General features: G+C 44.3%; 2 protein-coding genes and 1 non-coding gene across 3 annotated transcripts; all 3 read right to left on the bottom strand.

Annotated features, from left to right (window-relative positions):
* Positions 1-2197: 2197 nt before the first annotated feature.
* Positions 2198-2304, bottom strand: LOC112088629. The gene has a single exon (XR_002900575.1). It is a non-coding gene; the product is annotated as a small nucleolar RNA R71 (small nucleolar RNA).
* A 21340-nt stretch (positions 2305-23644) lies between these two features.
* On the bottom strand, positions 23645-24556 carry LOC112088500. Its single transcript, XM_024158779.1, has one exon. The coding sequence runs from the start codon at positions 24554-24556 to the stop codon at positions 23645-23647; it is 912 nt and encodes a 303-aa protein (XP_024014547.1).
* A 322-nt stretch (positions 24557-24878) lies between these two features.
* LOC112088499 lies at positions 24879-26131 on the bottom strand. The gene is made up of 2 exons (XM_024158777.1): positions 26011-26131; positions 24879-25756 (listed from the first exon to the last, which is right to left on the bottom strand). The coding sequence occupies exons 1-2, from the start codon at positions 26129-26131 to the stop codon at positions 24879-24881; spliced, it is 999 nt and encodes a 332-aa protein (XP_024014545.1).
* Positions 26132-26319: the final 188 nt, after the last annotated feature.

Below are 26319 nucleotides of genomic sequence, written 5' to 3'. Positions count from 1 at the left end.
CACGCGACCGCGGCCAACAAGCTATTTGCCGCGGTCAGAAGCTTCCCGACCGCGGCCAACAAGCCAATTGCCGCGGTCACAACACTCCCGACCACGGCATTCAACCTCCGATTTAAATCCCACTTATCTGAAGCCCAAAGTCATTCTCAGCATCAATTCTGGAACCCTAGAGACCATGGAGTATTGGAGACTATAAATACATGTCATTTAGGTCGTTTTTAGAGAGAGCTTTTACATACTTTACAGAAACCCTTTTCCTTTAGCCGTTTTTATGAGATTTTTGTAGAAGATTGTTCAAGTCCGAGTTCTTCAATAGAGAAGCTTTCTTTATCTCTTTTCTTTACTGTTTTTCATTACTTTTATTAAAACCAATGATGATGTCGGACTCAGCCATGTCTGAGTAGATCCCGAGTTGGGCTTAGGGTTCCCGAAAGGGGCTCTCATAATCGATTAAGACATCTAGGTTTATAGATCTGGGATTTCGACCTGTTCTCTGTTTATTCTTGTTCTTATTACATGTATGCTTGACTGATCACCTAGTATCTGATCTAGATAGTTAGTGTTGCGAAAGTTTTCATTAAGTATCAGCCCTAGAATGAAACAGGCGATTTTTCCGTAGGAGTGGAAACCTACCTGCGGCGAGATCGTGAGTATTGACGAGTCTTGTGCAGCTCTTGCGTTCTCTCCCTTCCAGGGCCAGAGTGGAAACCTACTGGTCAGGGTTGCGAGAAACAGTTGGTTATGATCACGACAGTGACGTAGTCATACCGCCGTACTCTAGCTCTAGAACCCATATATTGTTATCCGTCAATCCCAATCTATCTACCTTAGTGTTAAAACCGATTATGATCCCTTAGAGTTCCCAAAAGCTCAGCGTTCTTATTCATAGTTTACAATTCCATCGATTTTTACTTGCTTTTCTTAGACCTGCATTTCAATTTCCTTAGTTCATTATTTACTTGCTTTATTTACCTTTCATTCGATATTTACTTGCCTTATTAGTCTTTCATTCGATATTTTACTTGTTCTATTGCATTTCATTCGATTTCTTTACTTGCTTTTTAAGATAGATTTATTTACTTTATTTTGCCTTAGTTTAATTCGAGAAAAACAACCAACCTTTAAAACCAATTTAGTCTAGACATAAAGTTAAAAACCGTAGAAGAATACCAGGCACACAAATCTCTGTGGATTCGATCCCTAAATACTACAACTGATTAGCTGTGCACTTGCGGCTTTCATTTGTTTTGTTAAGGGTAAAACTTGTTCCCTCACGTAGCGAGCACGCATCAAGTTTTTGGCGCCGTTGCCGGGGATTTGTTTCGCTGCCTTTTGCTATTTTTCTTGTTTTAACTTCTGTTCTAGACACCTGATCTCTAGTTCTTTCTTAAAGTTTTTCTGAACTATCTTTCCCTTCTTTTGTCTTTCTCTGAATTGCATGAATACTAGGCGTAGACCTGCAGGAGACATTCCAATTCTAGACGAGATAGACAGACACGAAAGAGAACTTCGAAGACTTAGACGAACGCAAGGAATGGCCAACGACGACCAGCCTGGAGATCCTATCAATCGAAATTTAAATATGGACCAAGAAGGGTCCGAACATGGACAAAACGAAGAGAATGATTGCATAGAAGGTGATCATGCTCGACAAGATGGAGAGGAGGATGAGGTTCTTCCAAGAAACTACCAGAACCGAGAGAGAGAAGGATGTGAAGACCTTGATCCACCCATCAATGTAGCCGATGGTGACCACCCAGCAATGCAGCTGAATGAACGCATTCACCGCCCCATTCCGCCAGCAAATCAACACCGAAGACAAGCCAGAAACCATCGCATAGCTGACTTTGATGCACCTACTCAAAATTTTCAAAATCGATCTGCGATTCAAGTACCATTTCCAAACCGGAATGAGTTTGAAGTCAAGCCTCAAATCATCTCATTGGTGAAGCAAAACCAGTTCCATGGAGTTCCTTCTGAGCACCCAATGGACCATATCGAGCTTTTTGAAGAAATTTGCAGCATGATGAGAACAAACCAAATTCCACCTGACTATCTAAAGTGTAAGTTGTTCCCTTTTTCATTAGCAGATAAAGCTCACCGTTGGTTGAAGTCTTTGCCTGCAGGATCGATTACTAATTGGGAAAAATGTAGAACTGCTTTCTTGAACCACTTCTACACTAAGTCAAGGTCGAACAATCTGAGAACGAAGATCTCAACCTTTCAACAAGGGCCAACTGAATCTTTCTATGAAGCTTGGGAACGTTTTAAGGAGTATGAACGTGATTGCCCTCATCATGGATTTCATGGATCAAGCTTGCTGAGCACATTTTATCGAGGTTTGCAACGAAAATACAAACTTTCACTTGATACAGCTAGCAATGGAGATTTTGGGCAAAAGAAGATAACTCAAGGAAGAGCCCTCATCGAAAATTTGGCTCAAGCCAATAGCAATGATTGTCCTGAATATGATCGATCGATGAAGCAAGCCGGAACAGACAACAAGGAGATAACCGAGTTGAAGAACATGGTGAGCCAGCTTCTGAGGAGCAACAATCGCCCGATCCATGCTTGTGAAACCAACAATGGCGCAGAAGAGGAAGGACCTAGTGATATCGATCACATTAATCAAGCATTTCAAGAAGAAGATGTGAACTACGTAGGAGCACTGGTGCCATACCAAAATCGCTCCAACAACAGCTTCAACAACAACTTCCGGAATGCAAATTACAACAATCTCTCTTACCGCAATCCAAATGTGGAGAATCCTCAAGATCAGTACTACCCACCTCAGCAGAAATCCTTCCAAAACAAGTTTCAAGGTGGAAACTTTGGAGGAATAGTACCATACCAACCGCGACAGCCATATAACTACCAAGGTACGGGTTTTAACAATCAATTCGTACAACAGCAGGGAGTCACGACGAACCAGCTAGCTTCACAAATCGGTAGACTTGAACAGTCAATCCAACAACTCGTTATGACGAACGAAAAAGCATCTAAAGACGTGAACGTGAAAGTGGACTGCATGTACAATGATCTGAATGGTAAGTTTGAATCTTTATCTTCGCACGTAAAAAAGTTAGATGTGCAAGTCGCCCAAACAGCCGACTCTATGAAGAGGCAAAGTGGAGTCCTTCCAGGAAGAGTTGAAGATAACCCTAAGAAGTTTTGCAACGCCATAACCACATTACCCGAAGAAGAGTCCGGAACCGATGGAAAGAAAGAAGAAACCCCGATCTTTGTACCACTGTACAAGGATATCGATCCCAAGCAGCCACCGTTTAAGGTACCCGAACGATCACCGTTTCAAAGGCTTACCAAAGCTGATGATCCGGGACGTTTTGTTTTCCAATGTTTCATTTCAGGAATCAAGTTTACAGACTGCTTGTGCGATTCCGGAGCCAATGTCAACATCATGTCTAAGGCATTTGCCGAAAAATTGGGCATAAAAACCTTAAGGACATCGACGGTTAAGGTTATTTTGGAGATTCATCTCAAAAAGATACTGAAGGGGCGATTCATGATCTACAAGTTCTAGTAGGAGATAAGATTGTTCCAGCAGATTTCCAAGTCTTGGAGATGGATAAAGACAAGGAGAGGCCACTCATTTTCGGGAGACCATTCCTAGCTACAGTAGGAGCAATTATCGATCATGCAAACCGGCATGCTGTTTTCCTCAATGTGGACAGAAAAAGGTACTATCCTACTATCTTAGATGAATTTCCAAGCAAAGGAAATAGGCCAAAAGAGAAAGAAAAGGAGAAGCCGAAAGCTTTTGCAAAGATCAAGATCATCATTCCACCGGACGCAACAGAAACTAGTGAGGACCAGATCCAGGATCTGATCGAAAACACAAAAAGGGTTCTGAACAACATTAAAGTCCGAAAGAAGATTAAAGGTAAGAAAACTTCTCTTCAAGGAGAAGAAGTAAAACCTCCACTAACCGGATGTGATAAAGGCACATCAAGTGGAGTGCCATTCAAATTAGCCTGATTCCTCATGCTTACGTCGAGCTAAACGACTTAAAACAAAAGCGCTTAATGGGAGGCAACCCATTTAGGTACTCTTTCTTTTAATTTTCTTTTCCCTTTTAGAGTTTATGCTTTCTTTTTCTTTTTAAGTATTAGGTATTTTATTAAAAAAAAAAAAAAAACACACAAAAAAATCAGAAAATTAGAAAAACCAATAAGAAAAAGGTAGGTCTTTAGCTGCTCGGCCCGGCAAAGACGAGAAGATTGGACAATAGGCCGCAGGAGGAAGACCCGCGGTCGCAACAGACCTGACCGCGGCCAAGAGTGCATCGACCGCGGCGCCGGAAATGTGACCGCGGTCGCGCGTCTCCTGACCGCGGTCGCGCGTCTCCTGACCGCGGCCGTTGGTCGTTGAGATGGTTCCGCGGATTTCTGCCGTTTCCCGGTTCTGCCTGGTGATTCCCGGGATTTCTCGAAATGTTCCCGGTAAAACCCGAAAAGATCCTCCGTAAGTTTTAAACTTTCCTAATGTGCAAACAAGAAAAGGTAAGTTCCCGTAAACTTAAAAATTTCCAGAAATTTTCCGTTTTTGCTTCAAAAACGCTTTTTAAAGAAAAAAACAAACTTTTTGGATCAAAACTCTTTCTTTTCTTCTCTTCTCTTCCAAAAGACTTAGAGATTTAGGAGAAAAAACACATTTTTTAATTCTTAAGCTTTTTAAAAGATTTTTGGCTCAAACCTCACTCTTTTTCAAAGCTGATTACAATTCTGCCATCAATTCTCTCTTTCCAGCAAGGTATGAACCTCAAACTCACCATTCTTACTCGATTTTGAACTTAGGGTTTTCTTTAAAAACCCAGAATCTTGGTCTATTGATAGTGGAAATAGCTTAAGAATGATAAATTATCCATTTAGGTTATCTAAAAATCGATTTTAGCACCTAGCTTAAGAGGAATTGAGATTTTTGAAATTTGGATTCTACATGCTTCATAAAAATCGAATTTGGTACAGCAAAATTGATGAATTTGATTTAGTCTTGTGTGATTTGTGATTAGTATTGGGTAATCTTTAGAATTCACATGGAAATTGCTCATAAAAACCGATTTTTAGAAGATTTCTATGTTGAGAACATAAAATCCGAATTTAGTCATGAACTACTTGATTTCTCTGATTTAATACCAATTCTGTTTGCTAATAATTTTAATTAATCTCTTTATACTAGTATTAGTATAACAGATCTTAATGTGTTAAAATTAGCACCCAAATTCACTCTTTTCCCAAGAATCATTTCATTTTGCAGAAAATGGATGAAACCAGATCCCGAAGGAGCCGTCGAACTGGTGGCAGCTCCGATGACATTCCCGACGATGCTACTCTAGGAGAGTACATGCTGAACCAAGCCAGACCGAGAAGAAGAAGCTATGTGATGAGATTGCTCCAGCACTCAAGAGAAACATGAGCACCTCCCGAGCCTCAACAGTTTCGATACATTGGGAGGGAGACGAACCCGAGAGTGGACTATGCAAGGCGTTTCAAGAAGCTGAACATCAAACCCACGCCTTGCATTGATTATCATACACTCGAGATGCTTGGAATCAGAGAGGATGTGATCTGGTACATCGATGCACTTAAGCTGAGACCCTACTTGGAGCTGAACCTTCCGACTTATCCTGAGCTAGTCCGTGAGCTTTTAGCGACCGTCACACTTCACCACACGAAGAGGAGGAACCCCAGAGCATCAGATGGCATCTTGTCATTCTCCATCTGCGGACAGCCTTATTCTCTCACCATTTCCGAGGTTTGTGAAGCTCTTAAGCTTCCGTACACTGATGGCATCTACCTTGAAGATGAACCTGATCTTAACCTATGGAGAGAGATGGGTAATGGAGATTACGATAGTGGGAGATCTAAGTCAGCCCTTCTTAGCCATCCAGCAGTGAGAGTTGTGCACAAACTTTTAGCTCACATGATCTTCTCTAGAGCCAACATGGGAGGTGTCTTGAAGACTGAGCTCATTACACTTCAGATTCTGTTTATGGATGATCCACGACTTGTCTGCTTTGCCTGGATCATATCGCAGAATATGGTAAAGGTGAAGCATGATTTACATGGTTGCGATGACGCTACTCCAGCCTTCGGGAGTGCTATTACAGCGATACTACAGGCTGTAGGATTCGATTTCTCATCTGATGATCCACTTCCCGATGTCTGGTATGATCTACTTTATCTCTCTCGCGATCACACTATCTCTCGTGCCGCTTTCGATCCAGACAGGTTTGGTTACAAGTATTGCACAGGCACTGAGGAGCACCGAATCCGCTTACCTTCATCATCTATCCCGAGATTGTGCAACGGAGGACGCCCTCGATGGACTCCGGAATCCGATGATTTTCTGCCATCCGTACCTCGATTACCATTCACCATTGGCCAGTACATAGTGGCCAAGGTGAGGCGTGATGCAGCTGCGGCCCGTACTCATTTTCAGCCATCCATCCCGACCGACCACGCCTCATCATCCACATTATCACACACTCATTCCGATCTGGAGCGCAGAGTTGAGAGACAGGGACGACGCTTTGAGCGCGTTGTCACCTTCTTACAGGAGCAGCACCAGTTCGCAGACGACACTTCGGAGGATGAGTGATTGATCAGCACTTCACTACCATCACGGTTCTATCATCATTTTCTTTTCTTTTATCTTATTTTATCTTATTTTGCTTTTATTCACCATCCTTTCACCAACTTTTTCACACTGGGGACAGTGTGATTTAAGTCTGGGGGAGGATGTCTATCCGTACTAATTATTTTCCTGCCTTTGCTTTTAAATTTCAAGTACTTTTTAAATTTTAATATGTAACCTATTCGACATTAAGTATTTTTTTTTCAGGAATGTTTGACGCAAAACTATGATGATTTAGACCTGCACACTTCTACACTATGCATGATAGCTCATTTGTGGTTAGCACTAGACTAGGCGGTAGCTAGAGTACTTGCACTACGAACTCCCACCAGAGGACTTCTATTCATGGAGATTCTTTCTAACAGGATATACTAGCTCATTTTATTTGGACTTAATATTGATATCTAATTTTCTCATCATTGATTTTAGGCATGCATCGACATACACATCTGGGACGTCTTTTACCATCATTTTTACCACTATTTGTCGTCCTAGATGACCAATTTATCTTTATCTGGTACCATACCCTAAACCCAAAACCTTTGTTTTCAATCCTCATGCGTTCTCTCTTTAGTTTTGTATCAGCAGATATGTGCAAAAACGTAAGAGACTGAATGGAATTGGGAAGGAAGAGTATCAGAAACATAATAAAGCTTTACAAGACAGATATTAACTGGTAAATTCGTGCTCTCTAAGACTCTATATCTAAAGGTGTTCCCTTTCTCTAAAAAAAAAAAAAAAAAAAAAAAAAAAAACGTGAAAAGAGAAAGGAAAACAAAAAACCTAATGAGTCTTAGATTGTCGAAATTTATGGAGCAATGAGCAACCACTATTCGTTTAAGGAGCTATTGTTTTGAAAGATTTACAAAAATCTAAGTCTGGGGGAGTTTGGAGAGAACTTGAGGAAGAAGACCACGAATCTATGTCGAGAAAAAGTGACTGAAAACTGTGGAATCCAACAGCTTCACTCTCTCTTGCGGTTTTGCATAATGTCCTGCATCCTCCAAATCTTCAGATAACCCTTAAACACTTGAAGTCATACCCCCAAAATAATCTTTCTTTACACCTAGCCTAGATTGCCTTGCCTAAATTTTCTTTGATGAGAACCACCGAGATTTTTAATGAATGTTAAGAGCTAGTTGACTGGAAGTTAGATCTTAGTGCATAGATTTCTGCATGACGGATTAACGGACTAGTTATGCCTGTATTGCTAGTGAGAATTTTCTAGGCTATTCCCGATTGATGCATACTGATCGATATTGGTCTAGAAGTTTGGTCTCTGAAATTTTGTTTACTTCCTGCGTTTTCAAACCTCTCGCCGAGATTTAGCCTTTGTTTTGTTTGAGGACAAACAAAAGACTAAGTCTGGGGGAGTTAATAACACCGAATTTTGACCATTTTTATGGTTCATTTTAATATCTTTTACAGGTGTTTTTACTCCGTTTTCAAAGGTTTTCAAAGGATTTCTATGTTTCCGGATTTTAAAAGACTATTCAGATAATTTGGGATAAAGAGGCACAAAATGGAACAAAAAGACTCTTTTGGATAAATGCAGACCGTCAGAACTCTCATGGAGAGACGAAGACCTTCTCACCGTCTGATCACCCCCAAAATTGGACAACTTATAGAAGAATCAACCAGCTTTCAAATGCACTTGGTTTGGAGACATTCCAACGGTTGGATCTCAAGATATTCCATTAGCCCCGAAGCCACGCGGAGTCGGCCAGCAACTCACGCGACCGCGGCCAACAAGCTATTTGCCGCGGTCAGAAGCTTCCCGACCGCGGCCAACAAGCCAATTGCCGCGGTCACAACACTCCCGACCACGGCATTCAACCTCCGATTTAAATCCCACTTATCTGAAGCCCAAAGTCATTCCCAGCCTCAATTCTGGAACCCTAGAGACCATAGAGTATTGGAGACTATAAATACATGTCATTTAGGTCGTTTTTAGAGAGAGCTTTTACATACTTTACAGAAACCCTTTTCCTTTAGCCGTTTTTATGAGATTTTTGTAGAAGATTGTTCAAGTCCGAGTTCTTCAATAGAGAAGCTTTCTTTATCTCTTTTCTTTACTGTTTTTCATTACTTTTATTAAAACCAATGATGATGTCGGACTCAGCCATGTCTGAGTAGATCCCGAGTTGGGCTTAGGGTTCCCGAAAGGGGCTCTCATAATCGATTAAGACATCTAGGTTTATAGATCTGGGATTTCGACCTGTTCTCTGTTTATTCTTGTTCTTATTACATGTATGCTTGACTGATCACCTAGTATCTGATCTAGATAGTTAGTGTTGCGAAAGTTTTCATTAAGTATCAGCCCTAGAATGAAACAGGCGATTTTTCCGTAGGAGTGGAAACCTACCTGCGGCGAGATCGTGAGTATTGACGAGTCTTGTGCAGCTCTTGCGTTCTCTCCCTTCCAGGGCCAGAGTGGAAACCTACTGGTCAGGGTTGCGAGAAACAGTTGGTTATGATCACGACAGTGACATAGTCATACCGCCGTACTCTAGCTCTAGAACCCATATATTGTTATCCGTCAATCCCAATCTATCTACCTTAGTGTTAAAACCGATTATGATCCCTAAGAGTTCCCAAAAGCTCAGCGTTCATAGCCATAGTTTACAATTCCATCGATTTTTACTTGCTTTTCTTAGACCTGCATTTCAATTTCCTTAGTTCGTTATTTACTTGCTTTATTTACCTTTCATTCGATATTTACTTGCCTTATTAGTCTTTCATTCAATATTTTACTTGTTCTATTGCCTTTCATTCGATTTCTTTACTTGCTTTTTAGGATATATTTATTTACTTTCTTTTGCCTTAGTTTAATTCGAGAAAAACAACCAACCTTTAAAACCAATTTAGTCTAGACATAAAGTTAAAAACCGTAGAAGAATACCAGGCACACAAATCTCTGTGGATTCGATCCCTAAATACTACTACTGATTAGTTGTGCACTTGCGGCTTTCATTTGTTTTGTTAAAGGTAAAACTTGTTCCCTCACGTAGCGAGCACGCATCACTCTCCCTCCCCTTGACTATAAATCCTTCTAGCTGAGTGACGTGAACAACTTCTTTTAATTCACCATGAAGAAATGCCGTTTTTACATCAAGGTGATGTATTTCCCAACCGTTTGATGCAGCTAATGCGATGAGAAAACGAACTGTTTCAATTCTGGCAACTGGAGCGAAGACTTCTTCAAAGTCTACTCCATGCTTCTGCACATAACCCTTTGCCACAAGCCTTGCTTTATACTTGTTTATGCTCCCATCCGAATTGCGTTTGATTTTAAAAACCCACTTTAAGCCAATCGGTTTAACTCCTTGAGGAAGATCAACGAGATTCCATGTTTTATACTTCGTTATAGACATGATCTCTTCTTTGCATGCCTCTCTCCATACCTGCAACTCTTTTGCTTCATTGAAATCCCAGGGTTCATCATTGATTCCCAACAGTAAACGTTCTCCTTCGATCTCGGCCAGCATCACGAAATCTGTTTAGTGACCTGGTTGTTTGGTTTGTCTCGATGATCTTCTTAATGGAGGTTGAGTTGACTCTGTTTCCCCTGTTTGCTCTGAAGGAACGAATTCTTCCTGTTGCTCGAGTTTTGTACTCCTTTCTGCATCACGATTACTATCATCATCTTCTTTGATTTAGTTCTTCGCCTAAAGCTTCTTCTCCTTGTTCGATGTCATCGATTCTATCGTCCTCTGGAACCCCTTTGTTCCCCAAATCTCCGAAGCTAAGTGTGAACATTCCTGCACTTCCATTAACCTCCTTCTCTTGATTGTTCCACTTCCAGCTTCTATTTTCATCAAAGAAAACGTTTCTACTGACCACTATCCTCCGACTTCTAGGATCAAGTAGTCGATATGCCGGTGAACCAGGCTCCGTGCCTAAATGCACTAAAACTCTTGTTCTGTCATCTAATTTCTGTAAGTGCTGTGACTCTGTTTTAGAAAAAGCGATGCATCCAAACACGCGTAGGTGCTCGACATTAGGCTTCCTCTTTTTGAAAGTTTCATAGGGCGTTTGTGCCACCAGAGTTCTTGTTGCGACCCGATTAATTAGATAAGTAGAATGTCTTACTGCCTCTCCCCAAAGGTAATTTGGCACATTGATGTGCTTCATGATGCTCCTTGTCATCCCTAATAGGGTTCTGTTTCGTCGTTCCACTACGCCATTCTGTTGTGGAGAGTAAGGCGCTGTAAGATGTCTTTTGATACCCGTCTTGTTGCAAAAATCTTGAAACTCTTGGGACACAAACTCCCCTCCTCTATCTGTTCGAAAAATCTTGATGGAAGCTCCAATTTCATGCTCAACTAATGCTTTGAAACGTTTGAATTTGTCGAATGCTTCATTCTTTTCCTTTAGAAGTACCGACCACATATACCGTGAGTGATCGTCATGAGAACAAATATATATCTGTTCTGAGCGGCTGTAGGTGGTGTAATAGGTCCGCATAAATCCCCATGTACAAGCTCAAGGATGTCTTGTGCTCGAAAAGTCGTTGCTTTAGGAAACGCATGTCTTGCTTGTTTACCAAGGAAACACGATGCACAAGCCTCTTTCTCAATGTCCATACTCGGTAATCCTCCTACTAGCTCCTTCTTCATCATTGTTCTCATGTTTTTTGTGCCGATATGTCCAAGCCTAGCGTGCCATCTTTCCGAATCGCTTAGGTCCCTGAGTTGCAAGCATTTAGTGTCCTCTACTTCCATGAGAACTTTATACAAACGGTTTCTTGATCGATATGCTTTTACCAATAACTTGTCATCCTTATCGTGCAGAGTTAGGTAGTTTTCCCTCATACAAACATCACATCCTGATTCTGTTGCCTGCCCGAGGCTGATAATATTGCTCCTTAAGTCTGGTATATAGTAGACATCTGCTAGAATCTTTTTCTCTCCATTCTTGGTGATAAAAAGGATCGTACCTTTTCCCTTTATGTCAACACAAGAATCATCTCCAAATCTAACCTTTCCCTTGATGGTTTTATCCAGATTAGAGAAGTAGGTGCGATCTCCCGACATGTGATTGCTAGCACCATTGTCTAAGTACCACACGTTGAGACTATTTGAGCTTGTTTCGAAATCGTTCGGCTAAAACGTTTCGTTCATTGAGATACACAACCTCATGCATCATCAGTTTTTCCCCCTCTTGCGTATCTTTATCTTCATCTTCTTGAAGCTTAAGTAATCTATCCGGGCAATTTGACGCATAATGCCCCAACTTATCACATCTGTAGCAAACAACTTTAGACTTATCAGTCTCTTGTCTGTATCCACCGTTTTGTTATCCGAAGCGACCACGACCTCTTCCTCGTCCATAGAATCGGCCACCGCGACCACGGCCTCTTCCAGAGCCATAGGTCTCCTGTGACTTCGTGTTAGCATACATCAATTTGCCTTGATCTTCTGCTTGATCTCCTTCTTCACCGCTTATTCTTTCTTCATAGGCTTTTAACCTTCCAACAATATCCTCAAAGCTAGTTGTATTGAGATCAAGAACTTGCTCCAAGGCAGCAATTATATGTATGTATCTTCCTCGTGGGAGACTCTTGAGGAACTTCTTGACGAGTTTTGGTTCCTCAATTGTCTCGCCTAAAGCTGCTGACTGCGTAGAAACCTCCGAGAGTTTTCCTACGAAGTCGTCAATTTTGTCCGTCTCCTTCATCTTCATCCTATCAAATTCCGCCATTAAAGTCTGGAGTCTTGCTTCTCTAACTCTTTCAGCTCCCATGTTCCTGGTTTTGATCGCCGTCCAAACTTGTTTTTCGGTTTCTAGGTTTCCGACTTGTAGAGTTAGGGCATCGGGTATGGATTGGAATAAGAGGGCTTTTGCGAGGTCGTTTTTGTCACCATCTTCTTGTCCAGGGTCGATAATGTCCCAGACTTTATGAACATTGAGTGCCACTCTCATTCACATAGACCATACCGTTTAATTAGTATTGGTTAGCATGGGACATTGAACTGCCGATGAAACGCACTCCTTCGGCTTGCTTGTATCTGCTGCAACTATGTCACCCATCTTGCTTTGAACCTTGCGATCGAAATCTCTTTGTTGTTAAACCTTGAAGCTCTGATACCAAATAAAGAATTTAGAGCCTTAAGATTAAGAACACAAACACACTTTATTGCCTTAGAAAATCACTCAAAACTAAAGCTTTCTCAATCTCTATAATCTCATGAGAATGTCACACTTTGACACCTTCATATATATAGAGACCTATTTCCTAAATCCTAATTTCAATGGAAAATACAATTTCCTTTTTCTTAGATAACTCCTAAGTATATTAGATAACTCCTAAATATAAGTATTCTTAAACTATTTAGGAAACTTGCATCTTAAGCTTTCTTCAAGCTTATCCCAACACATTTTGGTACGATTTTTGATTTTTTTTACAAATTTTTTATTAAGATATTTATATTTATAAATAATTTAAATATCTAACAAATATTTTTTTTATGACTAGGTTTGGGACCGACAACCAAGTTGGTTGGAGCGTTGCCGACATCATCAAGGGGTTCTTCATACAACCCCATACCAACTTTAAGAAGCTGGATCAGCCAACTTTTGACACTTGGTTCAAGTGTTTCACGGTAAGTTCTTTAAAATTACGAATTATATTATTATTTTTTATCTTTTAAAATAATTACTAACTCTTTTTTATAGCAAAACTGGCATTGGGAAACTTCCGCACACGAACGTGTGAAGACGGCCTTCAGAGAGAATGTCAAGTTCTGGCTCAACAACACCGTTTCCGACTAGAAGCGAAAGTGGGAGGTCGACGGAAACAAGGCAAAGCCGGCTCTAATGACCAATAGCGTCTGGGAGGGTCTGGTGCACTATTGGTTGAACCCGCACAACTAGACTATTGCCGCCAAGTGTTCCGGATCCAGGTTTGTTAGTAAATTAAAATAATATGTGTTTATAATATAATATTATATTTTTAATTACAAAACTAATTAATTTTTCATTTTCAGGAACGCTGTAGACGATGCGGGAAATCCAAAGAACGTCCCGCACACTTCCGGCCAGGTTTCTTTCGCTGGGAGACGTCTTATGATGGTAAGTTTTTAATAACAAGTTTTATTTTTTCAATTAACCTGTAATTCGTCTAATTAACAATTTTGAATTCATTTTGTAGGCTGAAGAGAACGGAGGAGAACTTCTCCCGATGACGAAGGTGTTCATCAAAACGCACAAGAAGAAGAACGGCGAATTCACAGATCCTCGGGCAGAGGAGATCTACAATGCCGCCTGTGCGAGGATCGAGGAGCGGCAGACGCAGCTCCCAGCAGGTGCCTCCGATGTCTCCCTGAGGTAATTCGGTCCAGTCCACTCCGGTATTGACGGTTGCGGAGATGGACAAGATTTTTGAGGAGGTAATTAATTTTGATCAACTTTACTTTCAAATTTTAAATCTTTTATATACTAATTATATTTTCAACACTTATTTGCAGGTTGCCCCTCAGAAGAAGGGCCGAGTTTTAGGGATGGGATCCATCCACGATACTCCGGTCGCTACTGCGATTGGACATGTTCGTGCGGAGGATCCCACAGTACTTCGGGAAGAGATGCATCAGATGTGCAACCAGTACGAGACGAAGATCGAACAGATGTATGATCTGTTCGATATTTTGGGTGCCGACAACCCGTTGCTCACGGCACAGCTATAGAAGATGCGGGCTTCCGGAGCGTTTGGCGTCTCTTCGTCTTCTTCCTCGAGGAGGCCGCCACCACCGGTGCAGACGGACGAGGTGATGTTCTGGTCTCTTGGGGTGGATCCTCCTAGACACGGTGACTACATGCGGAAACCTCTAACCAAGGTGCGGATCACGGGGAGGATGTTAGGGATGACGGAGAACATGGGCTAGACGATGGGATTAATTTAGACTGGGACAATGGATTAGATTAGGTTTTTATTTTTGTATTAAAATGTAAATTAATTATAGTTTTTTTTCATTTATATTTTAATTTAAATTTTTTTTTCTCAGTCGTCATATAATCGTCGTAATTGTTTTAAATTATTTTATATTATTTTGTCGTAAATTCGTCATATATATTTACGACGAAGTTACGAGGATAAGCATTACAACTATATTACGTCAAAATGTTACGTCGAGTTTACGACGACTTTAGTGGTATACCAAATTGATGTAAATCGTCGTAATTTCGTTGGTATATTTACGAAGAATTTACGACGGAAGTCTTACGACGATTTTACGACGATTTTACGATGGAAGTCTTACAATGATTTTACGACGGAAGTCTTACAACGATTTTACGACGAAAAACCTTTTACGACGATGATTTTACCACTGTTTCGAAACCGTCGCAACAACGTCGTAAAAAGAGTTTTACAACGATTTTATAACGGTTTCGGCCAGTTGTAAAATGGCGATTTTCTTGTAGTGAAAGGTCAAAAAAGTTGTGAAAAACTAGTCATGGTCTAACTCTTATTTATATGATTGTAATCGTTACTATTTTAGTACTTGATCTTTCAGTTATATATGTGAAAGTTGATGAAAAAAATGAGACATATGGTTGCCTTCATGAGTATAAAACTGTGATGACGATGATCTTACAAATTTTATAGTGAGTTGAAACATATCTGCAGGGTCGGATAAATCCGATTGATCATTATTTATTTACTTACACTTGTTTGATATAAATTCTTTCAACAAAGTTTGAGGAGTAATATACATGAACCTTAGAACAATTTATATATGTTTCTATCGTTTTTCATATTCTTTTAAAAATAATATTCAGGAAAAAAAGGCAAAGTAATATACCTGAATAATAAGATGTTTGAGCAATGGATGACTAAGAGACGGTTGTTCATAAATATCCATGCAATCGTAAATAACATTTTTACTCAACTATGAAAAAGGGGAAAAAATAAAAAATATTGTAAAATAAACAACAACTAAATAAGATAACATCACAAAATTGACAGTTATATCTCTCTTTACCTTGATTGATTTCATATGACTTACAGATTCAACAGATAAAGTCGAAAATATGAACACAACTAAACTCACGAAGTTATCCATTGAAAAGCACAATATGTAAGCTTTTCGTTTCAGTGATATGTTCATTATATAGTACATATAAAATGACAAAGTATTCAGAGTCGTCAAAATAGATATTATTAATATAGTTACTTTGAACTTAAAACTAGTGAACGTCCATATATCGTGGTCAAATTTATAAGAGATTCACTAATTGAATTATGGAGACAAACTTCACAAAAGCCACTGATGTGATTGTACTTTTTCTGAACAAAACTAGCTATCTAAACATATGAACAATATTAAAGCATGAACTGTTGATTGTGGTTCTCAACTATTTAGGGTCAGTTCGGTAATTCGAGTTCGGAAGATCAAATTGATTATATTTTATTAAGTTCTCAATTACAGTTTGTTCAGTTCGGAGGTCTCTCGACAAACTCGATACAATATTTAGGTCTCTATTCTCCGAGTCCCCAAAAAGATCCTTTCTATAGTAACAATTCTACTATTTATAGTACATAAACGAGGAGATGTCTTAGGGCTTCTCGTTCAGTTCTCACCGCCTCTTATCACTGGGCTTTTCTCATATGGGCCATGCTATCAGGTCAGGCCCATTTCGGCTAAGACCGTCGTAAACCGGGATCGATTAGGCCGGTCTCGGTCTTTAACCGGTCCGAACCGGAGAGCGGAGCGTACCACCAACAGTATGTCCCCCCCAGTTCGGTAAATGGACCTGACTGACTTTTGCCGAATTGAAGCAGGATCGGCTAATGACCGAGGTCGGTGACGTTGAGTTCTCAACTTACACCCTTCTTCGTTCCTCTGGTGTTTCGGTAAGGGCATTTACGTATTTTCGCTTGTGGGGAACTGAAAAGTCGCGTCGGTTTAGGCGGGAAATCGAGACGTTACGAGGCGCAGAACTCGAGAAGTCGCAATGGTTCGCTCTTCTTCTATAAATAGGGCTCAGCTCTCCCCATTTCTCACTTTCGCTCCTAATGCCAAGGTATTTGCTCTCCCTTCTCTCTAAATTTTTTTCTTTCTCTCTCTAGAATTTCGTAGCCGTCCGCCGTGCTCTCTCGTCGACGGTTATTCTCTCGAACTCTCCGACAATGTCTTCCGACTCTTCTCCCAACTCCGAGGCCGCCATTCTTCCCGAACACCGTAGGGAGGATACTTCCACTGACATCTCGAGCTCGGGATCTACAGAGCATTCTTCGAATGCTTCTTTGGTTCGGAAGAATTCCCGGGTCGTCGAGGTCGGCTCTAGTAGCCGAGTTCCGATTCGAGCTCCAGAACGGATGGATCGAAATCTCCACGAGCCCGAGGGCCAAGTTACCACTGACTTGGTCCCAGGACGGGAGCCTGACGTGAAGACGGATGAGGATGCTCCACTGCGTGAGGTCGGGGATGGACAAGCGCAGGATCCGAACGACGACGACATGATGCCGATCGTAGATCGGCCATGCATATGCGCTCCAGTGAAGTCCACCTTGTCGTCCCCGGAGACAGTTCGGGCTGCTATGCTGATCGGTGGAGCCCCTCCCGGAATCATAATCCAGATTCCCGAACCAGAAGAACGCCCTTGGGATGCTCCTGAGGACTTTATTTGCGTCTACGAGGCGTATTTCCGGGAGGCCGGATTGACTTTCCCTCTACCGCGTCTGCTGTTCGCTTACTGTAATCGGCGCGGCTGCGCGATATCGCAACTCCAGCCGGCGTCGATAGTCAACTTCGTCGGGATTCTCAAGCTCGGGCGTGCTCATATCAATGTGGCCCAGTTCGAGGAACTTTTCATCATGAAGGTCTCGTCGGCCAAAAGCTGGTTTTTGTCGGTGAATTGCAACCCGAAGTTTGACTTGGTTACCGGGAACAAAGCCAGCAAGTTCCCGGACTGGGACAAGAGTTACTTTTTTATTCGCGTCGACTCGAGTTCTGCCGAGAATCCGGAGAGCACGTTCTGGACTGGCTGGAGTGTCGACTTTGGTACATATCTCACGGTTCATCTCTTTATTACTTGACTGATTCTAACCGGTTTTCTTTGCTTTGTGCAGATCGTCACGTGCCTGGAATCATTCAACGCTCTCTCATATCCGAGCTTGCGCAGCAGTTGAGTCTCGCCGGTCAGCGTCGTTGGCCTCGAGCTTACCAAGAGAAGATCGACCGTCGGATAAAGAGAGCTCAAGATCGAGGTACGAATTCTCGGGTCGTTTTGAAGTCGTTGTTACTTAGCTGTATAGATCACGGCTGACATATTTGTTTTTTTTTTGTAGCCAAAACTAAGACTGAACCCAGCTCGTCGAAGCCGGTACCGAAGAAAAAGAAACCAAGGAAAAGCAGCAAGTCAAGTCGGAGGAGGATGGCATTTGACAGATCGGACATTCCGATAATGAACTTCGGGGCTGACGAGGAAGAAGACAATGCCCCAATTGATATCGTCGGCCTCGACGGGAATGAGGCCGGCGATGGTTTTGAAGCCGCTGGCGGGGACGAGGTCGACAATATCCCGGTCGGCCTAGTTGATCCTTTGATCCCGGTTGCAGAACCGGAGGGCGACGTGGCGGGAACTAGCGTTCCTGAAGCGATTCCTCAGCCTCACATGGAGGAAGGTGAAATTGGTGAGCAGGATGAGGACGAGCTCACTATTGCCGATCGCGCCCGGAGGAAGAAGGATAAGTCCTCGAAGAAGTCGTCTCGGAAGAGGGGTGGTGATCCCGAGACGGCTGCGAGTGAGGGGACTCTGGTCCTTCACGGAGGGGACATCGGCGGGTCGCCTACCCCTTCTCAGATCCCCCCAGCGAATTCGGCAACTGAGACCGGGAATCCGAGGTCGTCCAAGAGGCGCCGGACCTCCGACTCGTCATCCTTTTCAGTCCGGCTCAACTACAACAAGTAGCGGTCCTTCTTTGACGACGCAACAGCCTGCGCCGAGCTCTTCCGGCAGATCGTCCCGGCCTCGTCTCCAATGCCTGAGACTAAGGACCTCTTTCGTCCTAAGTCTTACGCCCGGGTCGCGAGATCCGCCTCTGCTGTAAGTTTCCTTTTTATTTGGATACTTAAGACTTTTTATTTCGAAATGTGTCTGACTTTGATCTCCATTTTCAGCTCGTCTGTGACACCAATGAGCTCGTTCGCGAATACGATTCTGAGGTCGAGAGGCTGAGGAAGATCAACGCCGAGGTCACTGCCGAGAGGCGTTTTTGGAAGCGTCGTACCGGGACGAAAAGGAAAGGTACGAGGCTGCTGTGCTGGCCTTCACCGAAAAGGAGAAGGAGAACGATGTCTTGAAGGAGAAGGTCGGGGCTCTAGAGAAGCGGACTGCCGAGCTGGAGGGGGATATGGACGCTCTGTCCAAGTCATTCAAAACGAGCGAACTCGAGAGGCGGAGGTACCGAGACGCCGAGTCCTAGGGCAGAAAGATGATGGCCGCGCTTAGGGGCAAGTGCGAGGGGAAACTGGCCAAGATGGAGGACTTCATGGACAAGTCCGAGCTCAGAAAGGCGCCGTTCCTCAAGCTTAACCAAGCGAGGGCTCTCGTCGGTTTCTGCGACTTCCTCAGAAGGGAGCACAACATGATCGTTCCGTCTCACATTGTGGAGATGTATGGGCGTAGGGTCAAGAACTGCACAAAGGAGGTCGATGTCATCCTCCTTCCACGGTTCGAGAATGAAGACTTCCTCCTCCCGAGTGACCGACGACCTCATCCCTAGGATTGTGCTTCCGCCAGGGACGCAAGTTCCGGAGGGCTTGGACCAGTTTGGCTCAAACTCTAAGTCCATCTCGGCTGATCGGGCAGCGAGTCTCAAGAGTCCGGCGTCCGTCGCTCGCCAATGATTCCCTTAGTTTCCCTTAGTTTTCTTTCTTGTTTTATTTTGATGTTGTTGTAAAGATTATCTTGCCCGCGTAGCTCGGGTTTTAACTTAACGATTTATTTTGGTCGCCGATTTTAGGCGTTGTATTTGTTGCCATCTAGTTCGGCAATTTCGGGTATTAATGAAATGAGCAGGGTTTTCCTTTATTGCGACTTTTACTTAGAATTTTCCTTTCTCATATTTTATTGCGAACTGTTGGGAGTTCGGCTTGTTTCCATTGGATTTGGAGTTCGTGATGTTATTGTGACGATGCGGACGAACTCGGGAGGCTCTCCGAGTTTGAATCGCGGTTGGCGGATTGCTATTCGGAAGAGTGAGTGCGGATTGGGTTCCAGCTTTGAATAGTGGGCACCATGGGGGTGTTGGCGAGACGAATCTCGGCTTTTGAGATTGTATTCATGGGGAATACTTAGTTCGATCTCCTGGCCGGGGAGTCGATATGTGGAGTTAGTGAAAAAGATGGATTTTATTGGATTTGTAGCTGGACTCGAAATCGAGCTGCCTATGTACCCTTTTGCAAGGGATCAAGCACTCGTAGTTCAGTTTACAGGAGTGAGTTCGGCCGGAGCCGGACTGATTTTTTTTTTTTTTTTTTTTTTTTGGCTCGCTGATGGCGGTAAAACGAATAGTCCGAGCTCGCGGTAGCTGGGACTTAGTAGTAATATCGTTTGAGGTTGGCTGAGTTCCATGATCGCAGGATCGGCGTTCCGTCGAGTTGCATGAGTTTGTAAACCCCGGGCTTGACGATTCTCATTATCTGATAAGGACCTTCCCAGTTCGTTCCCAGTTTGCCTGCGTTTGGTTCCTCGGTGTTATGGAACACCTTACGCAGAACGAGGTCGCCTTCATCGAAATGCCTACCTCGCACTTTTTTGTTGTAGTAGCGAGCAGCGAGCTTTTGGTAGTTCTGGATTCGGAGGAGAGCTAAGCATTGCTGTTCTTCCAAGTTATCGAGGTTGTTGAGCATCATCTGGTCGTTGAGATCGGGGTTCTCGAGGAGCACAGAGTATCTTAATGTTGGGATGCTCACTTCTGCTGGACAGAGGGCTTCAAGTCCGTATGCTAAAGAGAAGGGAGATTGTCCGGTCGACCGTCTGGGGAGTAGTTCGGTGCGACCATAAGACTCCGTCGAGCTCGTCCGCCCAGGTGCCTTTCTTAGCCTCGAGACGCTTCTTTATGCTGTCCAGGATGGTCTTGTTGGTTGTCTCGGCCTGACCGTTGCCTTCCGGATATCGCGGGGTCGAGAAACTAAGACAAATTTTGAACTTTGCGCACCAATCATTGAACGTTCCAGCGATAAATTGTGGTCTGTTGTCCGTGACGATCTCATGCGGGACCCCATGTCGGCAAATGATATACTTCCAAACGAATTTTTGCACGTCTAGTGCGGTGATCTCCGAGTACGCTTTGGCCTCAACCCATTTTGCGAAGTAGTCAGTCATAATCAAGATATAATGTTTTTGACTTGTTGATCGGCATAAAGGGCCAACGATGTCCATGGCCCACCGCATAAAAGGGTAAGGCGCCGTACTGGTTTGCAGCAGCTCGGTCGGCACGTTAATCATTGGACCATGACGCTGGCACTTATCGCACTTCATGACAAACTTCTCGCAGTCCGCGTTCATCGTTGGCTAGAAATAGATGGCTTTTTTTATTTTCAGGGCAAGGGATCGACCTCCAGAGTGATTGCCACCGGACCCTTCGTGGATTTCGCGCATGATTTCGACTATATCGTTCCCGGCGACGCAGGCCAAGCGTACTCCGGATGCGCTCCAACGGTATAGTTTATCTTTATGCATTGTGTAACGAGCGGCCCGGACTTTAAGACGGCGAGCAGCCCATTTATCTTCAGGGACTTTGCCGTCGAGGAGGTATTCTCGCAGTTTGGCTGTCCAATCTTCAGCGGACTCGTTCTCCTGGTTTTCACTGGTCGATGGGCTGTGGATTCCTTCAGTTATGTGCTCGAAGTCGTGATCGGCGGCTAGATCCTCGAGAGCCTGTTCGGCATTCTCCTTAAGAACCTGTTTGGCATTCTTGTTTGCCTGTGCCGGATTCCTGCGTTGCGTATTTGACGAGGTCGGATTTTCGTCATAGTTCCGTCTTCGGGTGGTAACATTGCATTTCGGCGCGGTTTTGATGCTTGGGTCTGGGATACTCTCGACCAAGATTTTTCTCTTCATATGCGGGTCGGAACTGGAAGCTAGGGCGGCTAACGCGTCGGCAGACGAGTTCTCGCCGCGAGGGATTTTGGTGAGTTCGAGCTGCTTGAAGGCGTCCTTAGCGTACAGGAATTTAACCAGCATGTCGTCAATGTATACTTCCATTGTTTTTCCGAGCTGACTGGCGAACATGCGGTTCACGAGTCTTTGATACGTGGCTCCTGCGTTCTTGAGACCGAACGGCATGACCTTATAGCAATAGATTCCCCGATCTGTGATGAACGAAGTCTTTTCCCGATCATCCGGATGCATTAGGATTTGGTTATACCCCGAGAAGGCATCCATGAAAGATAGCAGTTCGTTGCCGGCAGTTGCCTCTACCAACCGATCAATTTGTGGTAGTGGGAAACTATCCTTGGGACAAGCTTTGTTCAGGTCGGTGAAGTCGACGCAGATCCTCCACTTTCCATTCTTTTTCTTCACGACTACCGGGTTTGCTAGCCAGTCCAGGTATCGAACCTCCGTGATCGAACCGGCTTTGAGCAATTTTTCGTCCTCATTGTTAACCGCTCGTGCTTTCTCGGGTCCGAGCTTGCGTCTCTTCTGTTTGATAGGTTTGTATGTAGGATCGATATTTAGCTCGTGGCAAGTGATGTCTGGATTGATTCCGGGCATGTCACTGATATTCCATGCGAATGTGGAGACGTTCTTCTGGAGGAAACTGATGACTGCTTCCCGAATATTGCTGTCGAGTTCGGCCCCTATGCCGACACATTTTTCTGGATCTGTCGGATCAATGCAGACTTGGTCGACTTGGCTCTGTTTTGGTGGACCGAACTGGCTTACTGCGGCCGCACGATCTTCCGAACGAGGTTGCCTTCATCGAAATGCCGACCTCACACTTTCTTGTTGTAGTAGCGAGCAGCGAGCTTTTGGTAGTTCTGGATTCGGAGGAGAGCTAAGCATCGCTGTTCTTCCAAATTATCGAGGTTGTTGAGCATCATCTGGTCGTTGAGATCGGGGTTCTCGGGGAGCACGGAGTATCTTAATGTTGGGATGCTCACTTCTGCTGGACAGAGGGCTTCAAGTCCGTATGCTAAAGAGAAGGGAGATTGTCCGGTCGACCGTCTGGGAGTAGTTCGGTGCGACCCTAAGACTCCCTCGAGCTCGTCCGCCCAGGTGCATTTCTTAGCCTCGAGATGCTTCTTTATGCCGTCCAGGATGGTCTTGTTGGTTGTCTCGGCCTGACCATTGCCTTCCGGATATCGCGGGGTCGAGAAACTAAGACGAATTTTGAACTTTGCGCACCAATCATTGAACGTTCCAGCGATAAATTGTGGTCCGTTGTCCGTGACGATCTCATGCGGGACCCCGTGTCGGCAAATGATATATTTCCAAATGAATTTTTGCACGTCCAGTGTGGTGATCTCCGAGTACGCTTCGGCCTCAACCCATTTTGTGAAATAGTCAGTCATAATCAAGATATACTGTTTTTGACTTGTTGATCGGCATAAAGGGCCAACGATGTCCATGGCCCACCGCATAAAAGGGTAAGGCGCCGTACTGATTTGCAGCAGCTCGGTCGGCACGTTAATCATTGGACCATGACACTGGCACTTATCGCACTTCATGACAAACTTCTCGCTGTCCGCGTTCATCGTTGGCCAGAAATAGATGGCTTTTTTTATTTTCAGGGCAAGGGATCGACCTCCAGAGTGATTGCCATCGGATTTTGGTGAGTTCGAGCTGCTTGAAGGCGTCCTTAGCGTACAGGGATTTAACCAGCATGTCGTCAATGTATACTTCCATTGTTTTTCCGAGCTGACTGGCGAACATGCGGTTCACGAGTCTTTGATACGTGGCTCCCGCGTTCTTGAGACCGAACGGCATGACCTTATAGCAGTAGATTCCTCGATCTGTGATGAACGAAGTCTTTTCCCGATCATCCGGATGCATTAGGATGGTTATACCCCGAGAAGGCATCCATGAAAGATAGCAGTTCGTTGCCGGCAGTTGCCTCTACCAACCGAGCAATTTGTGGTAGTGGGAAACTATCCTTGGGACAAGCTTTGTTCAGGTCGGTGAAGTCGACGCAGATCCTCCACTTTCCATTTTTTTTCTTCACGACTACCGGGTTTGCTAGCCAGTCCAGGTATCGAACCTCCGTGATCGAACCGGCTTTGAGCAATTTTTCGACCTCATCGTTAATCGCTCGTGCTTTCTCGGGTCCGAGCTTGCGTCTCTTCTGTTTGATAGGTTTGTATGTAGGATCGATATTTAGCTCGTGGCAAGTGATGTCTAGATTGATTCCGGGCATGTCACGGATATTCCATGCGAATTTGGAGACGTTCTTCTGGAGGAAACTGATGAGTGCTTCCCGAATATTGCTGTCGAGTTCGGCCCCTATGCCGACACATTTTTCTAGATCTGTCGGATCAATGCAGACTTGGTCGACTTGGCTCTGTTTCGGTGGACCGAACTGGCTTACTGCGGCCGCACGATCTTTCTGAAAGGGACTGATGACGCATGTCCGTGCGAGACTGAGTTTGCACTCGGTGAGATGGCATAACCGGAACGCGATCTGGCTTCCTTTGAGGGTGAAAATCCCTGACGGGGTCGGGAACTTGACGCATTGGTGGAATGTTGAAGCGACGGCCTTCATGTCGAACAGCCATGGTGTTCCCAAAATCGCATTATATATTGCCGGCTTGTTGAGGACTAGGAATTTGATCATTCGGGCTGACCCGCCGACGTAGATGGGTATCTTCACCGTTCCTACTGTTCTTTTTTTCTCTCCGGTGAACCCGGTCAATGATTCCATGTAAAGCTTGATCTCGGAATCCGGAAAATCCATATTCTTGAGTGTTTCTTTGAATATGACGTTTATCGAACTCTCCGTGTCGATTAATATCCTGCTTACTTCGACGTCTCCGAGCTAAATCTCAACGACGAGGCAATCATTATGAGGCATATGCACTCCCCGCAGGTCGGCGTCGGTGAATAACAGTGGTACGGTTGTGACCGTTGTCTGGGGTTGCGAACTCGATGCCTGCCGGCTATACTCTTTCAGGGCTCGGACGGAGTAGTTGCATGATTCGAGGGCTCCCATAATCATATTGATCTTCTTCCTGGTTTTGGGTGCATTCGTTTCTCGATTAGGTGCTTTGCGGTCTCGTTTAGGGGAGCGACCTGCTCTTCATCAGAATCGACTGCCTTGGCAGCTTCTTGATTGCCGGGTTTGTTTGGTCGCGGGTTCGGCCGCCGGGGTCCGGGTTTAGGCAAATCTGCAGTGTCGAATCGCCCTTGCGGAACTGTTGAAGTAAAAAGTCCCTCAGATGTCGGCACTCCTCCGTGTTGTGCCCATATCGTTCGTGATACTCGCAAAAACGTTCACTTAGCGGCGTATCATATTCTCTATTCCATGTGTTCCAAGATTTTGGTGGCTGTCCGGACTTTTGGTTTGATGATCCTGCCTGGTTTACTACTCCGCGCGGTTTGCCAAACTGGACTTTTGTTTCCGAGTTATCTTTGGTGGTTAAGGTCTGGTCAGGCTTTGACGCTGAATACTGCCGGTCTTTGGCGGCTTCTTCCTCCTTTTCTGCGATGAAAATGTTCGATTTGTGAAGCGCGTCCTCTAACGTGAGCGGCCTGTTTCTGCGAAGCTCTTTATGGAAAGGTGATTTGTACCATGTTTTCTGGTATATTGCTTCGAGGGCGGCTTCATCGTCGACCGTGCAGTGCGCCACAATCTGCTTGAAACGCGCCATGAAGTCTCGGAGTGATTCATTTTCGCCCTGTGATATCTCCCACAGCTCGGAGTTACGGGTTTTCTGCCCAATGAACATCGAGAAATGCTTTGCGAACTTAGTCGAAAGCTCCTTGTAGTTATCAATGGAGTCGGCTTCCAATCTTGAGAACCAATCCAAAGCTATGCCTTCGAGGTATTCAACGAACAATTGGCATTGGATCGCATCCTTATGCTCAGCCGAGGTGAACTTCAGTCGGTTGATCACGATGCCGAACGAGGTAAGAAAATGCCTCGGGTCCGAGTTCCCTTCGTATGAACGCAGTTTAAACTTTTCTAGATTAGGGACGGGGACGTTGGTGATCCGGGAAGTGAAAGATGTTTTCTATGCTTCCTGGATTACGCGGTCAATCTCAGGTGCCGAACTGGTGGCTTGGTGAAATTTGGAACTGATCTCTCGCAGTTGGGCTTGCATCCGTTCGATTTCCAGGTCGCGCGCCGTCAGTTGAGTTCGTACGTGCTGGGACGGGCTTTCGGACTGTTGCTGTTGTTGTATTACCGACCGTGCCACCGTGCACTGCGGGTCTCGCTCTCCCCGGCAATCGCTGATGAGGTTCCATCGTCGAAGCGGGCTCTCTTGTTGCAGGCTAGAAACCTGCGCGGTGAGAGTCGCGAATTTGGCATCGTTGCTTCGAACCAGCTCTTGCATCTGATTACAGTTCGTTCAGTTCAGAGGTCTCTCGACGAACTCGATACAATATTCAGGTTTCTATTCTCCGGGTCCCCAAAAAGATTCTTTCTACAGTAACAATTCTACTATTTATAGTACATAAACGAGGAGATGTCCTAGGGCTTCTCGTTCAGCTCTCACC

This window comes from Eutrema salsugineum, unplaced genomic scaffold (assembly GCF_000478725.1).
Source record: "Eutrema salsugineum unplaced genomic scaffold, Eutsalg1_0 scaffold_14, whole genome shotgun sequence".
NCBI classification, from domain to species: domain Eukaryota; kingdom Viridiplantae; phylum Streptophyta; class Magnoliopsida; order Brassicales; family Brassicaceae; genus Eutrema; species Eutrema salsugineum.
The sequence above is the reverse complement of the archived record's forward strand: the minus strand, read 5'-3'. Positions and strand labels throughout refer to the sequence as shown.